The sequence below is a fragment of the Mustela putorius genome, unplaced genomic scaffold (genome assembly GCF_011764305.1).
Source record: "Mustela putorius furo isolate JIRA1106 unplaced genomic scaffold, ASM1176430v1.1 tig00003845_pilon_pilon_pilon, whole genome shotgun sequence".
NCBI classification, from domain to species: domain Eukaryota; kingdom Metazoa; phylum Chordata; class Mammalia; order Carnivora; family Mustelidae; genus Mustela; species Mustela putorius.
In genome coordinates this window covers 30,375,276-30,400,610 of record NW_025421998.1, presented here as the reverse complement: position 1 = coordinate 30,400,610, position 25,335 = coordinate 30,375,276, and the positions used below count along the sequence as shown (strand labels likewise).

At 39.0% G+C, this 25,335-nt stretch overlaps 1 protein-coding gene across 1 annotated transcript in view; it reads right to left on the bottom strand.

Moving 5' to 3' along the window:
- GRM3 (glutamate metabotropic receptor 3) overlaps positions 1 to 25,335 on the bottom strand; it is a 224,336-nt gene that overhangs the window by 86,391 nt on the left and 112,610 nt on the right. Inside the window, exon 3 of the mRNA XM_004739635.3 lies at positions 7,487 to 8,098. Coding sequence (XP_004739692.1) covers positions 7,487 to 7,954 — 468 coding nt within the window. The 5' untranslated portion in view covers positions 7,955 to 8,098. The remainder of the gene's footprint in view (positions 1 to 7,486; positions 8,099 to 25,335) is intronic.

The following is a 25,335-nucleotide window of genomic DNA, read 5'->3' as shown; positions in this document are numbered from 1 at the left end:
GTGGATGTTGGTCCTGATGGCACTTGTTTCTCACAAGAGTAGTTTCCAAATAAACACATGACAGAAGGGGAATTAATTAGGGACTAAATTAACCCTAAAGCTAAGGGAAAAAACAGTACATCTTAGATAATTACTTCTGGTGAAAAATTTCTATGATGTCACAGTGTTAAAAACATTTTAAAACTGCTATTGCCTCCTTCCCTATGAAAAAGTCCTTGAACAGTGTTGTCCTTTTCTTGGAGGAGAGGAAGCAGGAGCAATGAGGGGAGGTTTCAAAACAATCAGTTCTGTGAGATTGCTTTAGAATGAAACGTCTAGAAAGGAAATAAATAAAAAGATGCTATCTGAGATGACTTTTGAGTTGGAGTTTTCTGAAGCTTAGGCTGTGTATGTGAATGATCAGGATAGGAGTGTGGGAGGCAGCAGGCTATGGGGATCCTAATGTTGATTCCAGTACTTGCAGAGTGGTAAAACTTTAACTTGGTACCTGACCTTTATGACCCTCAGTTCCCCTAAGAATTATTTCTCTTGGACTGGAGCTGTTAAAAGTTAAAAACAAAAAACCTAACAGATTATTATACCATCAATAATAATATGTACTAAAATATAAAATGTTAAATGCTCATTATGTGTGAAGCACTATTTTTTGTGGGTTTTATGTATTTTCTCATTCATTTAATTCCTACGATAAGCCGGTAAGAGAGTGCTATTAATATCTCCATCTTAGACATGAGAAACGAGGAATGAAGGCTTAAATAAATCCTCATCAGTCCACATGTAGAGTTTTAAATCAGTGAGCTGAAATTTTTCAAGAAAGGCATGATAAAAATGTGTAGTTGTAGCATATTTGTGCTATGATCACTATAGCTGCAATATTAAGCTTACTAATGAAACTCTCATCTTTCCTTTTGTGGTGAAAGACACACTAAAGATGGATTCCTCAGTGGATCTCTAAAGTTGTCACTCTGCTTTTCTTGAGGATAGGGTTATGTTTCCTTCTCTTTTGCATTAGCGGAGCACATAGTATGTGGCGCTCCGATGACTCTGTGCGCGGAGAGACTGTATAGAACTAGATTGGACTAGGGACGCAGTCCTTACTATATCTGGAGTGTCCCTGAGTGCCCAGCTTCTAAGGACAAGTGAAGTAGAACCCCTAGAGGTGCTCTCAAATCAAGGCATCTTTTGTGGCACATGTGTGGGCAGTGGAGGAAGGGAGAGTGGAAGAAGACCTTTGTCCCACATGCTCACTTTGCTGCATCATCTTTCTTTTGCATCAAACCCAGGTTTTCAGCTGTCAGAAAATGCTTATTTTGAACTTATGAACATCTAGACTGATCTAGAATAGGTGGGTCATAGCTGTGACCCACCAATCCAAGATTTGTTTAGGGATTTTCAATCTTTTGGACATGTAGATGGACATTAACATCCTGTTCATTAAAAAAAAAAAGTTTATTTTCAGCCTGGTCCTAAGTGCCCTTGGTACAAAGGCTAAAGGATGTGTTTCCTAAACTCAGGTGGCTTATAGTTTGGTGGAAGAAAAGATATGCAAATAAACAATTATACTTAATAAGATAGTAACAGGGGGGTGTTTATGTAGTGGGAACTTGGGATAGGTTTCTCAAGAAGGGTAGGGTTGGAACTGAGAACTGAAGGTAGGTAGGGTTTGGCAAGGCCTGCAGAGAGCTAAAGAACATTACATTCCAGGTGGAAGAAATGCTGTGTTCTCTATTTCATGAAAGAATGGGCAGATGGTATCTCAGAGACTATGAGAAAGTGACTTTCCAAGGAGGCTTCAGAAACAGGCTTTCTGTTTACACTGATCTGAATGTCTTTTTCCTGCTCACGTCCATTCCTTCCTGTTCATTCTGTTATTCTCTCTAGTCTCCTAGGGCTTAACATGTCAAGTGATACTCAGGTCCTTTTCTGGTCCCTCTTTTATGTATGGATTTGATATTTCCTAATTTGCTTATCCAGGCCTCAGGGGCCTGTAAGATGTTTATTTTTAAATTTTATTTTATATTCTCTCTTCTCCACATTAGCCAGACTCTACACAACAGTGTTCTTGATACTCCTGAAATGTAAATGCTTAATAGATGCTTATTTTCTGATAAAAACGATTTTATGAGTCCTAGTTGAATATGTAGGTAATTGAGATGCTCGATTCACTGAGTTCATAAAAGTACTACCATAATCAAGTGAAATAATAACTGGCTGGGCTTCTTCAAAGTGATCCTGACAGAAAAGAGCCTGTTATTTATTTTGCTTCAAGGTTTAGGTCTACTTCCCTTTGTAATCCCTTATATCCCAATAGTAGAGCATTTTGCTTGTGCATCATGTAATTATAAAAATGAAGAAATGCCCTTAAATGCCATATAGTTCACATACCAGTATGTTGCTTCATTCTCCTCAAAAATGGGTGTTTTGCATGAGTAACTCCAATGACAGAAGACTCACTTCCTCATATCCCCTGCTCTTTCATTTCTAGGACATCTCCCTTACGTTGGCCCTAAATGCTCCTTGTTCTAGGTCAGTGATTGCCAGTGGGGAAGGGCCATAACTTTGTGATTTGGCAAGGCATGGACACATTTTTGGATGTCACAACTTCACAACTTGGGGTGCTGCTGGGATCCAGTCTAGTGGGTGGAGGCCAGTGATGCTGTAACCTTCCCCCAAAGCACGGGCAGCTCCGGCCCAATAGTGCCAATGCCGAGAAACTCTGCTCTTGATTCACCTTATTTATCTGTGGAATAAGTATAAATTTTTCCATCCAACTGTCTGTCTGATACTTGGACATAGCTAACTGTATGAAAGCTCTTGTATCTCCAAGTCCTTCGACTGTTTTTCTAATGCTATTATAATAAAACCAGCAATTCATGTGTGACTCTTCCCAAAGCATTTAAATGTAAAGGAGGGAAGCCTTGAGGGAGAGGAATGCTTCAGACAAACTGATCTGTGGTGGGCCATGTTCACACTGTGGACGTGGGTGGAGGAAAAATAGAGTGTGTCTTGATGTGTTGTCCCCCTCGCCCCATTTGGATAAAATCTGTGAAACTTACTGCAAGGGATTTAGTCCAAGGAATTATTCTTGTCAGAGACATGATGTGAGCAATGCATGGCATGTCCAAATCCATGTCATGATAAACAAGAATGTTACAATGACCCTCTCCCATGGTAAGAGAGGTCCTAGGATGTGGGTATTGCTAAAAATTCTGTTAAAGCACCTGACTATCCCAGGCATGAGAAAGAGGAAGTGAAACGCTCTCAACACTCTCTTCCATCCTTTCTCTGAGCTCACCTTGTAGATGCCATCTAACTCATGTCCCCATTTGTTGTGAGGTCACTTTAACCCTCAGAGACACTACTGGGTCAATTTATACCTGTCATTTCAGTTAAAATGTGCTCTAGGTTGGCAAAAAGACAAAAAATGATACAGCCTCTGAAAAGGAGTGAGGAACATTTTTTGGAAGGATTCAAGGGATGTTTTTGAATGGAGAACTGAGAAGCTCTAACTACACAGTCTATTTAAAAAGGCACAAACATAAACAGTGTTTCAAAATGAGTACCATATAGACAACGGCCTGCTAAAGGCAGCCAGTCTGATCCTCCTCTTGAATAAATACGGTTTTCCCTCGAAGTGGGTGGACTGCAGGCTTACAGAGAAGAGCAGCAGCATCTTAAAAATGCTTTGAAAAGAAACTGATTCACCAGAGGGGCCGAATAGACCCCATGTATGTTTGCTAATAAAGAAGGATTTTTGATGCTAGCTTTCATTGATTATCCAGTTAAGAAATCAATACTGTTGTTTCATAAAAAGGACAACCACAGAGTAGTTTGCACTCCTTAATAAGAATGTTGGGAAAACAATTATTAAGGTCTTCATCCATGGTGATACAGCTTAACTCAGCAAATCATTAAGAATTTCCCCTTTCAGGCAGTTTTTACTCCCTGCAAACAATGCCTGTTGTATGAGCTAGTTCAGCAGGAGGCATCTCCTCTCCTGACTTCTGGAGAGTTCTTTTCCGTTAGTGAGGAGATAATGAAAGAAGAGGAAGCTGGAGAGAAAGCATCTCCTGAAGCAATCCCACCAATAAAATAATCTAGGCTCACATGGGGAGATTATTATCATTCTCTAAAGTTCTTTCTCTCACCAGGCAATTTTGTGACAGAAAACTGTGCATTAGTTTGGGACTGGGTACTACAATTAGACAATAGAAGTTTTTAGCTGTGGTAGATTCGTGATCGTACATTTCTACTACAGCTTCACCCCCTTTTCTCCCTCTGCTCAGTTCAAGCAAATATACTTTCCAATAAATATTCAGGGAGTCAGAAGTAGTTAAAAATAGATTGCAGTGTTGACTGATGTGAATGAATCTTTGTGGACAGCTACACACTGTCACCACAGTTACCAGACACCAGGGTCACTGATGAGATTCCAGTCCAGGATCAGTAGGTAAGTGTGGGGGTACCTTGAAAAAGCCACTCTCCTAAAATGTTTTCTTCCTTAATGTACTAGAGTGCTTTCAGTTCACCATTAGAAATGTATCACTTTGGATTGCCTTCAACTATTTGTTTTAAAATTCTTATTAAAAGGTTTGTTTCAAATATGTAATACACTTTAATTCTTAGGTATATAGCTAAGAGCCCTCTAGGACCTCTCTTCATTCACCCTGCCTAGCTGAAAGCAAGGCCCTATGGGGAAGGATCCCTCGGAAGGTTGTCTGGAATCTAGTATGTATACATATATGGCTCTTCCTTCTAGCTTACTTTGGATGGGACCAGTGTGTGGTCTAGTCAGATCCTGAGTATTCAGGACACCAAGTAGTGTCCTTTTAGGAGGTAATGAAGCTTTCTCTGTACTTCCTCTCCAGCTCACCCCATTACTTGTGTCAGGGCCTTTTTCTCTGGCACACAAACATTTGCCACCAATATTCTAATTGGCCTCTCGCATCTCTTTCATAATGCAGCCTGCATAACTTTTCTTCAGTGGAGCTGTCATTCTATCAGTCTTCCTCAAAGCCTTTCTAAATGTCGTTTCTGACCTTGTGAGCCACATGAACCATTCTAAATTATAGTTACTGTTATTTCATAGAGGTATTGTACCTGGAGTCAGATCTTAAGTTCCTTGAGGCCAAGGCTGTGTTCTCTCTTACTTTAGTGGTCTTTCTACCTTTGTTGAAGCGTAGGACACACAGAAGGGGATATATACGGATTGACTTGATGCTGAAATACATGGGGTTCCAACAGTGATTTGGCCATGGGGAGAGCCGGGGAGTTGTTTTTAGGTATGGCTCTTCCACTGACTTCCTTTCATTGTGGGAACATAATAGTCACCATTTATTGAATCTTTTAGTGTTTTGGTGAGGCATTTCCCACAGATATTCTCAATTTATCCTCTAAACAACTTGTCAAGATAAATGCTATTTTGCTTATTTTTACAGGTGAACTAGTAAATGATGGAGTTGGAAATAAAACCCAAGTCTTTCTGGTGCCAGAATTGATATCCTTTTCATTATAGTGTGATACTTTTGGTTTCCTTATTTACACTATGGAGACAGAACCTATATCAGCATTTGTGACTTTATGGTGATATTGACCAGATGAATGAAATAGTAAGGTCCTTTGATGATTAAGAAGTGGCTTCTTCCATTGTGAACTTGTACAGGATTTTAATAGCCCAGATTTTTTTTTTTCTAAAACAATCTGCCCTTTTTTTGAGGAGTACATAGGTAGTAAATGAATAATATTAGATTTTAAAAAATCTATGTGCCTGGCATAGTTTGTTAATTACTTTGGATAAATAGTTATTTACACATCTGCTGTAGAATGTTATTTACTGCACTGGGAGAAACTAAGGTCAGAAGAGCATATATGTAATTTCTTACCAGTGCTAATATTGAGTATAACATAAAATTTATAAAACGATTGACACTCATTTGGTGAAGTTATTATTGAAAGATGATAGATATATATTTTTAATTCTCTCTTCTCAAATAGCAAATCCCATCTCTTCTGATCCAAGTTTAGAAATAGTGGCAAAATTAACATAATATGCTTTGAGATGTGTAATATTTTCTATCCACCTAATGAAGTCAAAGGGTGTTTATGAAAAACCAATTATCCTAATTACTCATAATATGAGGGTGTGTTCTGAAGAAGGAAAGAGATTTGAAGTACCTCATTTAGAACAGCACAGAATTTTAAATGCAAGGAATCTGTGAGATAGAAATAAGGTTATTCCAATGCAAATAGAGCTAATTTCAGTGGTTTGTGACATATAAAGACATGAATGTAATCTGACTTCCTTTAGTTCTTATGACTTTGATTATAGTAATTTGGTAGGACACAAAGTACATGACTTAGAATCTTGGATTTTTATTACTGTGACACAAAATATTGAACTGCAACTAACATACAGGAATCACATGGGACAGTTGAAAGAGCACAAAAGTACGTAAGATGCAAATTCTAGTTTTTGAGTTACCTACCAATGGGTGTTTTCATGAAACCAGTCTTTCTGGGGCTTGGGAAAGTGTCAAATTTGAGTTAGACAATTTCTTAATTGTTTTCTATCTCTAAAGTTTTGTGACCCTAAAAGTGAGCATTGCTAGAGTTTGAATAATATGTTCCTCTTTTCCCAACAAAAGTAAGAGAGCCGGTTAGCAGCTTTCTCTCTAATTTAAGTTGCATGCTGAATTGTTCCCTTTTTTTCTTTATGGTAGTCATTTGTGGCTTTTCTGTGTACATTTTCAGATTTATACCATGAGAAATTGTTGACGATTTATCTCTGAACAAAATAATGCCTTAGTAAAAACTAGTATAAAAAAATAGAGTTTAGATATTATTTCTTCCTGTGACAGATTGTATCGATGGATTCAAATCACCACACCATCTTATTCATATGTCCTTTGGTGATATAACTTTGCAGCACTTGTGCTGTGGGCAGGACACATTTCTCTGCTTCTTGACTTCTGAGCCCTGTCTGTTGCTTTGGCTAATAATGGGCTGCTAGCAGATATGACACAACCAGGGGCCTAGAAGGGGAATGTGCAGTGAAGTTTGCATTCCCTTGCACTTCTGCCATGTCCCTGAGAAGAACTCGTTTGGGCTAGCACACTGATTCGAGGTGGAGGGTAAGGGACAACCTAGAGTATAGCCACCCATAGCTGAACCCTACCTCAATCAACTCATTCCAGTTGATCTTCAGAATTACAAACTATAATAATAAATAATTGTTGTTTTAAGTCATTCGATTTTGGAGTAGTTTGCTATGCTATAGTAGCTACCTGATACAATTCTAAACAATTTTCATTGCTAGAGAAATGTTCCTTCTGCACACCTGTCTTATAAAATACCCAAAGAAGTCATCAGTTACATTGTTAATATTATCCATTAATGAAATCATAGATTTCATTATGTTCTTTATGTTTCCCTGGGACATAAAACCAAAGAGACATAGCATTTTAGCAACAGCACTGGCCTATCTTACCTGTATGGAAACACTGCTGTATGAGCCACCAATGACCCCTGCAATGAGCAGAGGGATATTTTCTTGAATGGCGTAGGATCCATCAGGACACATATACTCAGCTTCATCCACTTTAGTCAAAGATGCCCTGACGAATTCCAGCGATTGCTCTAATGCATAGGTATCCCGTGAACATGTATCCAAAATGTGTACACCCAACTTCACTCCTGGCAGCAAGTAATTGTCTTTGTTGATTTCATCAATAGCAAACAACATGGCTTCCAGGCGTTGAATTCCTCGGTCTTCATTGATTCGCCCACATTCTTCAGTTCCAGTGCCTTTTTCATTAATAGGAAACAGGCCCCCTAAAACAAGGTCACCTTCTATTTTAATCTCTCTCCTCAGAAAATTATGGTCTCCTAAAGAGAGTAAAAATCCCTTTGAAAACAAAGCTAACGTAAGAACTTGGAGTCTCGTGAACATCTTCATGAGTCCTGTTTCTGTACCTCTGGGAGATATCAATGGATGAAGCCAATGTTGCCCGCTAGTCCTCCTCTCTCATTTCCAAACTGGATCTTTGGCCTGTCCTTCAAACAAGGGAGGAACAGACTAACAGAGCCTGTCACCAAATTCCTAAGGAGATAAAAATTATATGAATAAAAATAGTAAAGAAAACAACAGTGATTACATGGATGGCCCCCAATCAGACCTTTGAAGGGATCGTGACTCAAGTTAGCATTTAGCAAACACATACTGCACCACTGCACCACACCTGCGCCAGGCACTCTCCCATAGATACCCTCACCCAGTCCTTACAACATGTGATGACATAGAGTTCAGTGCTTCCATCTCCCAGAAAGGGATCCCAAGGACTAAAGAGGTAAAGTGACTTGACAAAGTGTACCTAGAATGGAGGTAGTGTTTAGACTCCGGTTTTCCAAATGCCAAGTTCAGTACTCAATCTACTCAGTCATTGACTTTGCTATTGGTAGGGCAGTAACTTGGATATGAGTCTTGATCCCTTCTCTTTCAGTTCCATTTATATCCCACCCCTTTTTTTCACTCTTTTCTTACCATTTGGAAATGCAACAAAACACAGTGGGAACTGTGCCACCACATTTCTGCCCTTCCTTCATTCCAGGTTCTTTCAGCCCACTGCAGTCAAGATTCTGTCTTCATTGCTTCACTCCAAAAACACCACCACCACCACCACCACCTCTGGAAAAAGCTACTATTGATCTACTAGTTTCCAAATCTACAGACCCCATTGTAGTCCTCATTTTACTTGACCTTAATTGAAATTTTGACTCCTTTCTGTCTGTTGCAACTTCCTAGGTTTCTGTTCTCTTGCTTTTACATCTCAGATTCCATTGTTGAAGCCCTCCTCTCCACCTCCATTCCTGTAGGTCATCAAGTTTCATGGTTTCAACTGTCACTGAAATGACTCTTAGGTTAGCTGCCTCCTAAATAGCTCTGCCAATACATCCTTTGGACATGTCGAAGTCTCTAGGTCAAAACTTCTCCCTTATTTCTGTGAAGGGATCTTCTCTGTATCCAGGTTCTCAAGCCAGAAACCTTGCAAGCTGGAGCCCTTCCTGCTTAACCCCTCCCCACACTTAATTAGCCACTAAGTCCTGTAAAATCTACCTTTGAACATCTCTCAAAGCCACCTCCTTATTTATAACCCCACTGTGCAGGCTCTTATTATCACTAACAGGACCATAGCAGTAGATTCCTGCAGGCCCAATAAGCACATTTTTGTGAGTTAGGAAAAGATAACCTTCCTCAAGTACAAACTTTTCAAAATTTATTATTGTGTAACCTGGACTACAGATGCTGAGTAAAGTCCAATTGCTGATTGCTGTCTTCTCCAACCAGTCGCAGGTAACTCCCGATGTGGCTCTCAGAGTTAGAGGAGTATAGTGGTTACTAGTATGGGGGTTTGCACAGTAGGTTGTCATTTAGGACAGTTCCATAAATCAAGCTTCTTTTTACAAAAAGGCTAGAACATATGCACGTTCAAGGAATCAGACAAAGCTCTGCTATGAAGATCATGTTTTTGATGAATAGGGGTACCCCAGAGAGCTTTCCAGAATCCTGATGTGGAGTAGCCCAATTGCATGCACACAAACCAGTGGACCCACTATTGTACTCCTTGCCACCCAGCTCCCTAGGACTAGAGCAAACACTGGCCAGTGCCCTTACTGTGCCTGTTCACTGCCATTCTCCCCAGATGACGCAAGCTTAATATTTTTAGAATTGGGTGAGAGAAGTGATAGCAGAGATTCCTGGAGCATTCTCCTGACCCGATATAGGTGCCTGTCCCTGTGTGTAATTTGGTGTGCCTGTCTGCTCTCCTGCTTTTGTGCATGATTATATGGGGTCTTATGAAGGAGGAGACTCTCCTGGCTACATCTCAACTTAGGATGTCTGAAAGCCACACCACCTGTGTGCTGTCAGGTTAGCAAATGTTAATCATCTGAATGGGGTCCCACTAGAGGAGGTACTTGAATAATGCATAATTTTAATTGCTGTTCAGAATGGCCCATCTCCTGTCAACCTGTACTGACTTCCTTTTGCCTCTAGGTTGAAGAATTGACTTCTTTATGCTCTATGATCTTGTCCCTGTCTGGCTCTCAAGTCTCACTGCTCACCAGGCCTGTCAGTTCCATTCCACCTCTGCCTTCACATCTTATGCTCCAGCTGTTACCAAACCATGTTTATCTGAGAGGGCATCTTGGATGTTGATGGCTCCTTGGTTCTTCTTGTTTCTCCCTTTGCTGCAAATGCCCTTCTATAGCCATTTGTCTGGCGAAAACCGGCTTATCATTTAAAACTCAATAGTCACCACCAGGAAAAGCCAAGAAATTTTTTGCTATCTTCTTTCCCCAAATTGTTTACTCCCTGTTTTCTATTCCTACTTTAGCTAGTTCCAGAAATGTTTGCTGTTGCTATTATAATTCTTACTTGTTTCCTTGTCTGCTCATTGGGAATAAATAAAATAGCACAACATTGAGGATTTTTAAGATATGAAGAAAAAAATCAAATCTCAACAAAGAAAAAAATAGAGACAGGAATTAGTCTAGTGCGTACTTCAACATTTTTGACATTTCTTCCTTCTCACGTTAGCAGTGCTCTTTAAAGCCTGGCTTTCCACATGCTTTCTGTTCCTTTCACGTGGAGTAAGTGATGGGTTGTTTTCTTGAGACTTAGGAGTCATCTGGGTTTATTTTGTTTATTTAGGTGTGAGCCTCAGCAGTGACAACAGCAGCCACTGGAACGCTCAGTGTTAGCCCAGAGCCTGTCTGGGAGAGCTGCTACAGGGCACCAGAAAGTCTAATAATAACAATTTTTTTTTAAAAAAAGTTGATACTGTGGTACGTTTTTTCTTTTTTCTTTTTTTTTAACGTCTCATATCAATTTCTAGTCTTTGATCTTTACGTGCAGTTCCCTTTGAAGTAAAACTGCCATGAAAGGCAAAGACACTGTGATCATTATCGTTAATGGTAAAGCAGCAGAAATTGCTTTATAAAATAATTGTTTTTAATGGATCTAATAAAAGAGAATAGCTAATTAAAAGAAGGTCATCAACACAATCTTACCATGTGACTCTGAAAAAAAATGAAGATGTATTTTGCATCGGAAGGAAGTTTGCTCAAATAATAAAGATGATGTTATAGTTTATGGAAAACTTAATTTTCTCTTAAGAAAATGCTCTTCGTGGGGCGCCTGGGTGGCTCAGTGGGTTAAAGCCTCTGCCTTCAGTTCAGGTCATGATCCCAGGGTCCTGGGATCGAGCCCCAGGACGGGCTATCTGCTCAGCAGGGAGCCTGCTTCCTCCTCTCTCTCTGCCTGCCTCTCTGCCTACTTGTGATCTCCGTCTGTCAAATAAATAAATAAAATCTTTAAAAAAAAAAGAAAGAAAATGCTCTTCGCTAAAGTAGACTTAGAAAGGGAACATCACATTCCACTGAAAGTCCTAATACAGAGCAGTCTATCTGTTGTACAGGTAGGGGTTCTTTTTTATTTATCACTGTATATCCAGGGCCTGGCATAGTGTTTGCCTGCAATCCAGAAGGTATTCAACAAGCATTTCTTGAAGGAATAGAGACATCCATGGCTATTATGCCTGCAGATGACTGTTTACTATTTATTTGTGGCACAGTAAAAGAGAACTAAAGTAGAGAAAGGGGTTATTTTATTTCATCACCTCCCTAATCATCTCAAGGGCTCTTATCCTATTATGCTCTTTGATGGTAGGATCACTAACAGGTAGAACGAAAGGAATTATTCTGTAAAGATGCTGGAATGGAATGCTGCCTTTGTATTTGGCAGTTGCTGCTGGGGTGGATTCCTGTGAAGCTGGGAGAGATGTGGCCTCAGATTGACCTACATTTACTTAACTGAAAGCTTTAGTCAGGAGAATGCTAAATTAGGAACATGCATATTATCCTATTTCAAAGCATCAGAGATGCTCATCAAATATTTATTGAACACCTACTATGTGTGTGCTAGGCTATCAGCTGGCTTTGCAGAATATAAATTTTAATTGCAAACAAATGGACGTTATCTCTTCTATCAAATGACATTCTAAAAGCTTAGGTATTTTGATGTAGAAAGTGATGGAAATCTACCCATCTCTGTTTCTATCAACTATCGCTGTCATTTGTGAAAACCTTAAAAATAAGCTCCCCATGGTAATTGTCAATAAGTGCCTGAGTCAAAAAGCAATCCGTTATATATTAATACATACATTTAAAAATTAGATCTACAGATCTTAAAAACAAGTTGACTGACAATATTATGTAAAATATTTTTCCTTTAAACCCTCTAACAAGGCATCTTTGAGTAACATTTAATGTAGTCTCAGAGAATTACAAATTAAAAATCAATTAGAGTAATGTTTAAATACACAGTCTTAATATTTTCTTATTTACCTTTTCCTTAAAGCAAAATTTAAAATGATTAAGACCGTAGGGCCATGAATAATTTAAAAACACTTAACATTATTTAAAATGAAGCCCTAAGAGCTAAAAGAACAGGAAATTAAAATTTAACATGGAAAAATAGACAAACATGCTTAATTTAATACAACTGTTTATCTCTGAGTAACAGCTTATCGGATTGTGGGAAAGGGCACCAACCACTTCTTTTCAGGTTCCTTTCATTATAAATCAGCCAGCAGCACATTCCCCAGATAAACAGGCTCCCTACTGTAGCCACATTCATATGCAGCTGGAGAACAGCAGTTCTGCAGTCAAAGTTCTCCGTTCAGGGATGATGAGTGATGTGTCAACTATAAACAAGCATGTGTAGCCCTTTCTGTAGGCAGCCTGCTCACCAATGTTTTATTAATCGTTGCATTAATTGAATCTCAAGAGGTTTGCTGTGAATATAACCCCTGGAATACATGGGCAAGAAGCATTTGTATACTCCGCATATGCTAATATGTATTTTCCTTCCTCCCTTGACTTTGCCCAGGGACACAGTGTTGAAAATGAAATCCAGTTTGATTCAGTAAGTAGTTATTCAGGGGAGATAAGAAGGCCATTCCCCATGCCCACTCTTTCCTAAAAAGAAACCCTTAAATTGCTGAAGGGCTTTGAGTGTTATCTGGAAAAAATTTAGGGTTAGTGATATTGTATGAAATTTGGTTGCACATTTGTTTATAAAATTTTCGGCTGCCATAATTCCAGGCAATAAAAGACATGGCCTTTGTCCTTGAACTGCCATTTTTAAACAGAGCCTGTAGCTTACTGACATTTTTAAGAGCTGGATGTTATCAGGTACAGTTCTAATTCCTTTACTCTTACTAGGTGACAGAAGTATTTTTTCCACCAGAAACATTTAAGAAATTGTAATGAATAGCTGACTATTTAAAATCCAATTATTTTTAGCAAATCTAGCTTAAAACTTCTAGTTTAAATTACTCCCAACTATAAAGTGGTTTAATTCTACTTGCTGAATTCCCATATAGTTTGTGCTGTGTTTATTATCATGATCATATTTTGTTTTATATTTATTTGTTCATTTATTAAATTGAAATTTAGTAATTGGAAATTGTTCTTTCTTTCTTCCTCATTAGATTGTAAGCTATCGAATATCAAGGACAGTGCCTTAGACATTTCTCTACTTCCCACAGTGCCTCACATGTATAGTTGTCTCATACTGGTTAGATGATAAATTCCAAATAGCATGTAATTTTTTGAGAGATTGGTCAGAGGATTGGAAAAATAATTAGGAAATTCCCTGCAGAGAATGAAGAAGATAATGGAAAAGACCATTTTTCTTCTTCTTCTTCTTCTTCTTTTTTTCCCCCCAAAGTGACCTTATAATAGGTCAAGATTCAAATATGGTGCTTAGAGAAACTTGACTGGAATAGCTTTCAATCTTCTTTTGACTTTGAATTGCTGAATTTTTAAAGGAAAAGATATAAAGTAAAACTAGAAAAGTTGAGAGCACTTGGAGAAATTAGAAAAGTTAGGACATACAGGGGTGTGAAGAAAGAAGAATGAAAAACAACACAGGGCCTACAGGTCGGATTCCATGATGCATGAATGAAAAGGCAAGAGACTGGAGGCCAGGCCAATGTATTTAGATTTGAGGTTATGGAGGAAAGTTTTGCTTTCTCTCAACTTTTTTTAGTTTGAGGAAGTTTGAGATACCAGAATCTATATAAAATATCACATAAAGAAAAACATAGGTCAAGAAATGAATTGACCACACTCTTTCCTCTGATCCCATCTTAGTCACAGTAAAGGCAGAAGAAACCCGCAAACTCTAGGTGGCTCTCTGGAGGAGAGAGGTGCTGCCAGTTGGGATGATGGAGCCCGAAAGAGATAATGATGCCAAGAGGAGAAATGCCCAATTCACAATTTGAACTTTAATCCTCTGCCTCTGCCCCCTGCAAAAAATCACATATACTATTTCCTCTATCCTCTCAAAAAAAAAAAAAAAAGTGTTTTTATGAGGTAGGCAAACAGGTTTACAGTTGTGCTAAACTTTAGTCCTTAGGGTAATAGTCAATAATATTAACTTGATTCATTCAATATAGAGTATATGAAAGATTTATTCACGTTCCATCGAAGTAAATCTTTACTGTTCTAAACACCAAACTGCACAGTATTTTCCTGCATGTGTGTGTGTGTGTGTTGCCATGTCAGCTGATTTTTCATCCTTAAGTTTCCTAACCTCCTTACAAAGCCTTAGAATCAGAGCCTCCCCAGATTCTCTGCAGTCCACCTTTGTCCTTTTCCTCTTAGAAGCTGCCAAGTCTAATAGAAGTTACAGGTTTGTCAGCATGAACAGCGAGTACAGAAACTGGGTTTGTCAAAAGCTTTCCCTCTAGCTATGGACAAAATGGTAAAGGAGAAGAAATGAAGAAATATTTTTCATATGAGAACATTTTTACCTTTTGGTCATGTGATCTATCAATTGGCTTGGCTGTTATTTATAATGTTCTGGGTATGTATAGTCCTTTCTCTTGAATAATATTGAATTATTTTGCACAATGAACTAACTTTTACTGCTTCCTGTGAGAAAGAATTACATTATCTATTGCTGAGGTGTGGGGGGGAGAAATTTATAATGCAAGCTATTCACAGTAGTAGAAGTAAATATAGAATTAGGACCTAAGGAAGTTTAAAAAAAAATCATTATTGCCCGATAAAGTCTTACAAAAGAGAACACATATCAACACATCATCCTGTTTCCCCCAAAATATCATACCCATAGGGAAATGGTAAAATGTTTGAAACACCACCATCCTTGCTTAGTGCCAAAGAAGTTGTTAGAATATCTGTAGCAGGCTTCTGCTTCTGCCCAATCATAGTAGTTAGTATTGAATCTGCCTTCCAGCTGAAAGATAGCTATAAAACTGGACAAAACATATAAGGCAAACTATGACCCTTGAGAGAATGAAACATAGGAGGGGAACTCCATGATTACTCTATGAATTTCCCAACATTCTACATGGGAGCGCCTTTCTGCCCTGGGCCAGTGACAGTATTGTTGACCTCAAGAGGCAGAGATTAGAGGTATTGGCTTCTGAAGTGGTTGCAGTTTGTAGGGTAGAATGCTGCATAGAGATGGTGAGCATAAGGACAATGTGTTACATAGCTTGTCGTGTTATATATAGAGTGAGATTCAGTGAGTCCTGGCAGCGATCACCTGCCTACAAGACGTTTGAGAGATACATGTCAATATCAGAGGTCATGCATATCAGAAAATTAATGAAGTTCTAACCCAGCTCCAGTGGAGAGACCATACCAGGCCTTATTGTACTTCCAATTAAATTCCCAGAAAGTCTACCCTGTATAAGTAAGATCCAAGCTCAGGAATGAAGGGTATCTTATAGGATGACATCTAAAATAGACCCACCCTAATGAGACTAAAACTAACTCTAAAAAAACTAAAACTAAAATTATCCACCAGTTACTTAATTGCCTGCTAAGCCAAAATTTGAAACTCTTAAAGGAAGTGATATAATTTAGACTGCCTTCAGTATAATTCCACAGTAACCAGCATATAATCAAAGATTGTTTGATATATAAGAAAATAGGAAAATGTGACCCAGAGTACAGAGAGAAAGTATTCAATAGAAATAGGCCCTGAGGGGTGCCTGGGTGGCTCAGTGGGTTAAGCCTCTGCCTTCAGCTCGGGTCATGATCTCAGGGTCCTGGGATTGAGCCCCACAATGGGCTTTCTGCTTCCCATCCCCCCCTGCCTGCTTCTATCTACTTGTGATCTCTCTCTCTGTCAAATAAATAAGTACAATCTTAAAAAAAAAAAAAAAGAAAGAAATAGGCCCTGAAATGATTCATATTTTGAAATTAGCAGACAAAAACATTAAGTAGACTATTAAAAAATATGTTCAAAGATTTAAATATATGAATGAATAGATGAGAAATCTCATGAGAGAATGGAAAGTTTAAAAAAAACCCCACAAATACTAGAACTCGAAAGTATAATATTTAAGTGTAAAATGTGTGTGAGGGGGGCACAACAAATTGGAGATGGAAAAAAAATAACCAAAACAAACAAACAAAAACAACAACAACAAAACTTGAAGACAGATTAAAAGAAATTATCCAATCTGACCAGAGAGAGAGACATTGAAAAAAATTGCCCAAAGCATGTTAAGTGGTCTAATACACATGCAATTTGAGTTTACAAAACCAAGGAACTCAGCAAACCCCACACAGGATAAATACAAATAGAACTATACTATATTCTAGACAAATCATAGCCAATTTTCTAGACAAATCATAGCCAATAAAGGGAAAACTTGGAAAACAGAGTAAAAATAACACATATGTGCAGGGTAACAATACGGATGAGGGCTCACTTTTCCTCAAAATCACTGGTGGCCATAACCCAGTGGGATGACATCTTTAAAGTTCTGGGGTGGGGGCAAACTGGCCAAGCATCCCTAAGTTCTATTTCCAGTTAAAATTCACTTCAAGAAGGAAGGTGAATACAGATTTTTTAGGCAACTAAAAGTGAGAGATTTCATTGCCAGCAGACTTAAAATATGAGAAATGTTAAAGAAATTCTTCAAAAAGGAGATGACACCAGATGGAAATTCAAATGTAGAAAGGAATGAAGAGCACCCGAAATAGTAAAGGTATGGGTTAATGGAGAAGAATATCCTTTAAGTCTAGTTACCAGGTAGTGTTCGAATTTCATGAAAGCTGTATTTGTCACAAATAAAAAATGGTTAAAAAATATAGGTTCCATTACCATTTTGTCTATTATAGTTAGATTTTATCTCTCTTAGTATTTGTGTGCATTTATCCTATATTTGTGTGCATTTATCCTAGATCCTATTAGCCAAAAACTAACAGGATCTTAGCTAAATACTTTTCACACCTTCTAGAGTCCTGCTAAAAGAGCAATCTCATAATTCAAAAGCCATGCTTCTGAAAGTAAGATAGGTAATAGCCAGTAACATATTTTTTTTTATGATATAACTGCTAGTAGATTCACTGAAGGATGAAACCCAACTGGTATACACTGGCACAGCTGTACTAGTTGTTAAAATATTAAAATACTTCCAACTGGTTGGGAACAATAAATCTGCTAAGTCCTCTGAATATTCCTCCACTTTCCTGGTTGTTCTGGTTCCTCCTCTGGCATATCTCTATCACCTTTCCCAATTTCCCATGACCTAGGAACAAAAATGTTAAATTCTGGCACAGGGGGATCTTAGGTTCCAGTGCCAACAGTATGATTGCTGTCCATTTTCACTACATGGTGCTAGTTGTTAAACATTTTGAATATCATTCCTGAATTGACTTGCTGAATAAAATGTTCGGAAATTTGGGGAAAGTTTCAGTTTTAAGCAAAATTCTCACTAACCAGAACATAACTGGATTTTACCTTATAGTTTGACTGATTAGCACCCATTTCTAATTTTATTCCAGAATGTACCACAATTTTTCTTGGGGAACCAACACATATGTTCATAAGGTAGGGTTAATCCTTTTCTGGCTTGATAGGTAACTTGTGGTACAGATGATGAACCAGAATGTGCTATGTGTCCCTGGACACAGCAGTTGATTCTGGGATGAGTCTGTGACCACCAAATCATTGCCATCCAGGGTTAATCTGAGAACTTTTTAGAACCATCAGGAGAAAAGCATCCTCTTTCTGTTAGAGTGACTTAGAGAAATAGATCTAGCCCAGAGCTATTGGCAACCATCTTACCACCATGAGTCAAGAGTCTGAGGTGCAAAGTCAAAAGACAGAGAAACAGTGAAACCTGAAAATATTATCTGTGCTATTTAATCCAGCTAAGATTTATCAGTCTGTGAGAGAGGAAATTCCTCTTTCTGCTTAAGTCAATTTGAAATCTGTTTTGTCACTTGTCACTAAATGATTCCTGAATAGGACCTAGCTTATCCTATTCCCTTTCCATTAAAGATATACTAAAATATATTGAGCACCTACCTTCTGCCAGAAAATGTGATTAATGTTTTACATAGATTATTTTATTTAATCCTGCAATTTTCCTCCTACCCAGGTATGTCCTTCCATAAATGCCCGATTCTGTCCAGAATCTCAGATGGACCCAGGCTTCGCGATGATTCCTGTTGTGTTACCCCATCTGTGAATGAGTTTTTCTAGAAATGCAACTACTATAGTCATCCCTTCTTTCACACTTTTATCAGGATTCCCATTTACTCAAAACTTACTTATGATAAGTGAAATCATCTAATATATTAAGCTGTCAGTTTTCAGCACACCAATGCAAGTTAGTTTGTTAACCATTTAGGAATGTTCAAATTTTCAGTGTGCCAAAACATTGGCTAAAGGAAAAGGGAAATGTTTTAAGTCACGGAATTTTAGATACCTAAGTGTACCTGTAGTGCAGTATGAGGGCCTACTTGGTTTTCTTCAAGTTATAGCACTTAAGAACTCCATACTCAAATAGAAACAACTTGTATATATCAGCCACTGTGAAATTTTGGGCTTAAAATAATGCTTCCCTCATCAAATAGACAATTCGATGCCAGGCAATGAAATGCCATTGACAAGTTATCTCCAGTGTTTTGGAGTTCTCTGTCATTGATGTGACTTTAAAGGACATTTCCCAGTTCTTGTTGAAACATTTTAGAGAAAATTAATTGGTGGGCTTTAGTCAGATGGTGTGAGCTCTCAATGGCCACGTATACATATTTCTTCTGAATTCTGTGTGTCAGTAATACCACATTGGTAGCTTCAAATTAGCATGAGGGGAGTATTTACACTGCAGAAATAAGCAAACATTAACAATCAGTTTCTCCTCACAGATCCTACAGATCAGGTACTTAAACATTTACCAGCATGCCATTGGTGGTATATTTAACAATATGGTCTTAAATTCTGTTCCTAGCGAATTAAATAGGAAAAGCCTGGGAAAGCAATATCCCATAATGCCTTCTTCAATCAAGGTTTCTGCCTGCGGATCGCAAGCTATTCATGTGTCATGAAATGCATTAGTGACTTGAAATGAGCATTTTAAAAGGAAATAGAAGAATTTAAAATAGAATAGAAAATTCCAAAACACTGATCCAAGGCATGGAGTAAGGCTGAGTATTCTAAAACTTTTTTTAGTGTGTATGAGTGTATGTCTTGGGTTACAGTGTAAAATAATTTCTTACTGGCTCGTGGCCAAAAAAAGGTTGAAAGCCACGATTTTACAATGTGGGCTTTATAGTCAAACACATTTTTGAATGTATAATGTTGGCATATGACCATCTTCCTGTTCCGCCTTTTACATATGTGTCAAATGGAGACAATGGTGGTACCTAACTCATGGGCTTGTTTATAGGATTAAATGAAATAATACAAAACATTAACTCAATAACTGTTAGCTACTATTAAAATTTATGGGAGTGAGGATAATTTGCCATTGGTTCCAGTGCAGTTGGGGGTATTCTGGACTCTCTAGGTAACCAACTAGAGTCCAAAGTCAGTGTTGTGTCAGGACTGGATCATGTTAATTGTCCAGTCTCTATTTCCTCAGTTAGTGACCAGAACCACTTCATGGTCATCCTCTGTTACGCTGACTTTTGCTTGGCTGATGTTTAGGAGTGATCTTGGGAGAATCCCTTGCTGGCTGAATGATGCCAGGTGGGACCTAATAGCTCCTTGATGTCTAGTAAATTCTGGATTGCTTGGTGTTTTTGGGTGCTAGAGACCCTAAATTGCCAGGAGAAGAGGGGAAGTGATCATTTAAGAAAAAGGAGCAAGGTGCTCATAGCGAATTGATTTATTCCCTTTCTCCTGAAAAACACGTTTTCGTCCCTTGATGCTCACTTGATCTTTTCCTTTTAGACTGAGTTTTATGGAGGGAGGGCTGGATACCTCTTGTTCTGAATCCGACTGGACTAGGACATTCATTGACTTGTATATTGAGAGCAGAATGTTTATGATTCTGCCCACAAATGGTCTGGGCTGTCGTGGCCGTAATGCTTATTAGTCTTTAAATTCGATGGCAACTGCTCATGCCTATGCCGACAAGTCCAGACTGCCTTGTGCCCTCTTCTCTGGTCCTTGCATGCTTTTCAGGGAGAACTGACCCCTCTGTCTCACTAAACAGCTAAATGTGGGGACTGCTAACACAAAGCCGTAACTGGAGGCCTAGAGATTTTCAACCAGGAGGACTAACATATCTCCTATAGAGCTTGAACTTTTAAACTGGCTCTGACTTTATCTGTATTTTACAAAAGACCAAGTAGAACACAAAACCCTCTTCTAACACAGCCTCAGCGCAGGCCTTCCTTTCCTTGTGTTACAACCAAGTAACTAGCATCGAGTTATGGCACTCTGCTATTACACAAAGGCCCGTTTCCCCAGGCAGGGAAAGGGTAGCGTGAGACACAAAGGTGCGTGCCTGGTTCAATCTGCTTGTATAAAAGCCAAAACCAAGCAAAAGTAACTCTGGTGTTGCAAGTCAGGATGGATTTGGGGATCTGGGAAGTTAGTGCTTGGAAGGAAGCGCAAGAGCCCTTCTCAAAGAGTGCTGGTAACTTCCTGTTTATTGATCCAGGCTCTTGTTTCATGGGGGGTGCTGTGTGTGAAAATTCATCAAGTTGCATTTATATGGTGGATGCATGTTTCTGTCTGTATATTACACTTCAGTGAAAATTTAAAATGAAAAAGCAAGGCTAAAGTGAAACATGCCTAGAGTAACTATATTTTTTAAAAAATGGTTTTGTATGACAAATTGGCTGCAGGGTAATGACATAAACTTGCAACTGTGGGCTTATTGATGATGCTCAGCCTCACGAGAAAATCCCTTACTGCCTGGGGAGAGATGCTGGTGTGCACGGAGGGGTCTTCCCTCTTAGTGAGTGAGTGCTGGCCATGCAGAGAGCTCCTTCTTGTTATGACTAGAAGCTAGGCACTGTGTTCTCCTTCCTCTGTGTCAGAAGAAATCAGGACTCAGTGTGCCATCGGCTGTTACACCAGTCACCTGCAGCCTGACAGTGGTATCTGCAATTAGCAACTCAGGCTGAATGGCAACAGGGGTGATAAGCTCCAATCAGAGGAACCCATTCTGAGGTGTGGCAACCACTGCTTTTACTCTCTGTGTTCTGAAAACTGAATGGAATTAATCCTGGACTTTATTATGTTCCAGTGTTTAAGAAATTCAACTCAATAGTTTTTTAAAAATCACTTATTGAATCTATGACATGTCAGGCTCTCTAGTAGGTTCTAAGGATGTAAGGATTCATGGGACATCATCCCTGCTACATTCAAGAAAATATGGTTTCTGGGAACTATGATAGCCTTTAAAAGTTAAATGTGCAATGTCATCTAAACTAATGTTGGCAGAGCACACCAGGTTGCCAAACCTGTAAAGACTGAAAGATGCCTCTTCTCATTGCCATAATTGTTTGCCTCTACTACCCAGATCGGATGAGATTATCCTATCAGGGTAGGATGGCAAACTGTTAGGGCAGAGTTCCCAGGGCTGCAGATACTACTGTCCTTTCCAGATACGGTTAATTTTTTAGTGTGTCCATCCTGCCTCTGTGGGTCCTGGTGCTATTTCAGACAACTGGGAAACTAATGCCCACCATCAGTTATTATGTGAGTGTGTAAGGAGGCATCTGCTTCTCATGTCTTCCTAATGCTCCATATTTCTGCTCTCAATGGACTCTCATTTAAAAAGTTCACAAACAATTTTACAGAAAGCCAATTTTAATTATTCTTCGTATCCTAATCTTTTAGGTACATATTATTTTCTCAGAACTCAAGCTTTCCTCCTATCCTGCTTGCTCTTTTGATCACAGTGGCTCCAAGCTTGGCTTTCAGTTCCCTGCCACCACTCTTGGATAGCATCTATCTCCTCTGTGGTTCGGTTCTGCCCACTGTAGCCCTCGTGTGCTGAATTCCACACACCTGTCTTCTCTCCTACCAGCTTATTTGAGATACTGCTCTAAACTTATATGCCTTACCTGTGGCCCCTTGAACAGATTCAAATATCACTTGTCTCACTAAAGTTAGTCTTAGCATCATTATCTGTTTACCCATTTGCTTCTTTCTCTTTTACGACCCATTTTCTTTAGCCCCCAGAGAACACAAATATAATATTTTGTGCTTTTCCTTTGCATTCTTAATTCAGCTTATTTTTCCAAATCTGGACAAAGTAATTCAGTGTTTTAGCTTACGGGGCTTGTAAAGTTGACACCACTTGATTTGTCCAGGTTGAATTCTTCTAGAGAATATTTGTGTTACATGTGACGTCATAGTCCGTATTTCAAAAGTGAGCTGTTGGTCATAAAGTGTGGTCCATGCTACCTGGTGAGCTTTGTACCATTATCATAGGTACAGTCGTGTTTACCAGCAGAGCTGTGCTGGTTACTATCATCCTGCCTTGCGATGGATAAATGTATTGCCAGATAACCCATAGCAGGTATGCAAAAAAGTTATTTGTTAACTAAATGAATGAATATTTTTCTCCTTTGCATCACATTTTACAAGACCTCCTAGTTTTTTCACTAGATATTTCCTTCCTGAGTGGAAAAAGTAGTATTTTTTGAACACATCATTTACATATACATACTTGTTTGTTTCTCCTAGATCTTCTTTTGTAAGGGGATGAGTAAAACTGGCTTGGGGGCAAACTTAACTACCACTTGCTCAGGATTCTTCTCACTCAGGAGTGGAACAGATCTATCTGATCGTTAGTTCTTTGACTCTCCTTTTATAATCACCTGCTTTGAGGATTGTGTACTAACACCCCAGGGGATTCTGAAAAGCAGATGAGAAGAGCATGACGTGGTCATCACTTGCAGTGGTTTTTTGGGATTTCACTTTCCTTGAACACGTGCATTTGCTAACCTTACGTTCCTACAGTACCATGGCCTAAGAGTTTCTTGTCTCAAGTCTATATATGGTCCAATTTAATTTCAGGAAACCCTTTCCTGTAGGCCGTAACACTTGAAAATGATCTTAGCCACGGAGGGGACCTTTGGACATGAATTTGTTTACACATCTGGCATCTATTAGTCTTCCCATTGGGGCCACCTTTGGAGCCAACTCTGGAGCCAACTTCATCCACCGTCCAGATGTTTCTTTAACTTGTGGCTTAGCATAAGACATTTACACCTAGCTGTTTGGCATACAGATGGAGTAATAATCTTGGGGAATTTTGAAAGCCCTCAACTACAATTGCTGTGAAATTGTAGGCAAAACGGTCCCAGTAGTATGGATGCTGAACTAGCCAAGCATCTCTCACCATATCCTACCAGTGACTCATTTCATAATGGGAGGCCTGCTGCTTGGTGGGATCTATGGTGGGACACACAGATGTCACCCAAATGATGACACCCAGAGGAAAACAGAGTACTCAAGGGAAAGCAGATTTTGTTTGAAAACATTATTTCTTCATTAGGTGGAAAACTTGTAGTGGTAGTTAAGAGTAGAAAATGAGCTGTCTTTTTAAGTGAGAATATCAAATTTTAGTTATATGTTTTAATGAAAACTGCCCAAAGGATGAACATAATTGATTTCTATAGTAGTACTCATGTTGCATAGATTTTAGATGAAATCCCTTGAATGTTGGCATCTGAGTACATTAAATGGTGTTTACATGTTGACCGAAACAAATTCTTGAACATATGTCCTCTTATGCTCTTCTGGAATGTGTGTTAGAGCTGTGGAGACTTGGCATATGGATATCAGGACCAATGCCACTGTCTTCATCATGGGTGAGACAAAAGGACTAGATTAGGGTTCTTTTGAGCTGATTTTATGGCAACTAGCAAACAACGACAGCAGCCTAATTCTATGAGATACAGTATACCTCTTCACGTATTAGTTCCACTGCCTCTTTCTCCAAGTGGCCACTATTCTTTGCATCACAATGAAATGTGTGTACTTGTTTTTAAAATTTGAGTATTAGTGGGTTATAAAATATTTTAGTAGGAAGGGTTTTTTAGAAATCACCAAGCCTGACCCCTTCTCAATTTTCTTATGAAGAATCTGAGTTCTATGATGTAAAGAGATCCCTCTTTTTGAGTCTGGCTTTTTTTTTTTTTTTTTAAATTAAGATATATTTATTTTTAGAGAGAGAGAACACGGGATGGGGGGGAAAGGGCAGAGGGAGAGAAAGAGAGTCTCAAGCAGACTGTGCTAAACAGGGAGCCTGATGTGAGGCTCCCTCACATGACCCTGAGATCATGACCTGAGCTGAAACCAAGAGTTGGTCACTTAACTGACTGTGCCACCCAGGCACCCCTGAAGTGTGGTTAAAACTTAGATAATGACCCCAGCCCTGAATAAAATCTAGGCTGGGTGTGGTGCATATTTGGGAACATCTGTGGATGTCACATATTGTGCAAGGTTCTTTCAAATATGTTCTTCTTATAGATAGAAACCTGTTATTTTTCCCCAAATTGATTTGGAACTCCTGCTGATAGATTTCTTCTATTAGAAAATCATGTCCCTTCCCGAGGGGACAGTTAGTTAAAAAGGGGAAAGGATATTGGTGTGGGTGAGCCAAGACAGAGAAGGAGGTATTCTATTGTTTAATCCCAGGGATCAATGGCAACCAGCTGTAGGAAAAAAGTACACATTGGCCACATGCTGCGGCTCTGAGAATGGTGGTAAAAAAGGGAAAGGTAAAACAAAAGCAAAAAGCAAGATAATAGGTGTATCCCCAGGCTGTCTCCTGCCAGGTGATAAAAAAAAAGAAAAGGCTGGCAGCTACTTCACTATACTGAGCTTTTGAAAAAGGACAAGTCACAACCACAGGGCGACAGGAAAAACAACAGTGGAGAGGGGCACGCTCCAGAGTGTGAAACGCTAACTGCTCCCGCCACAAACCAAGCATTTGCTCTGGGCCACGCTGTTCAGTGGGCTGTGAAATCACAATT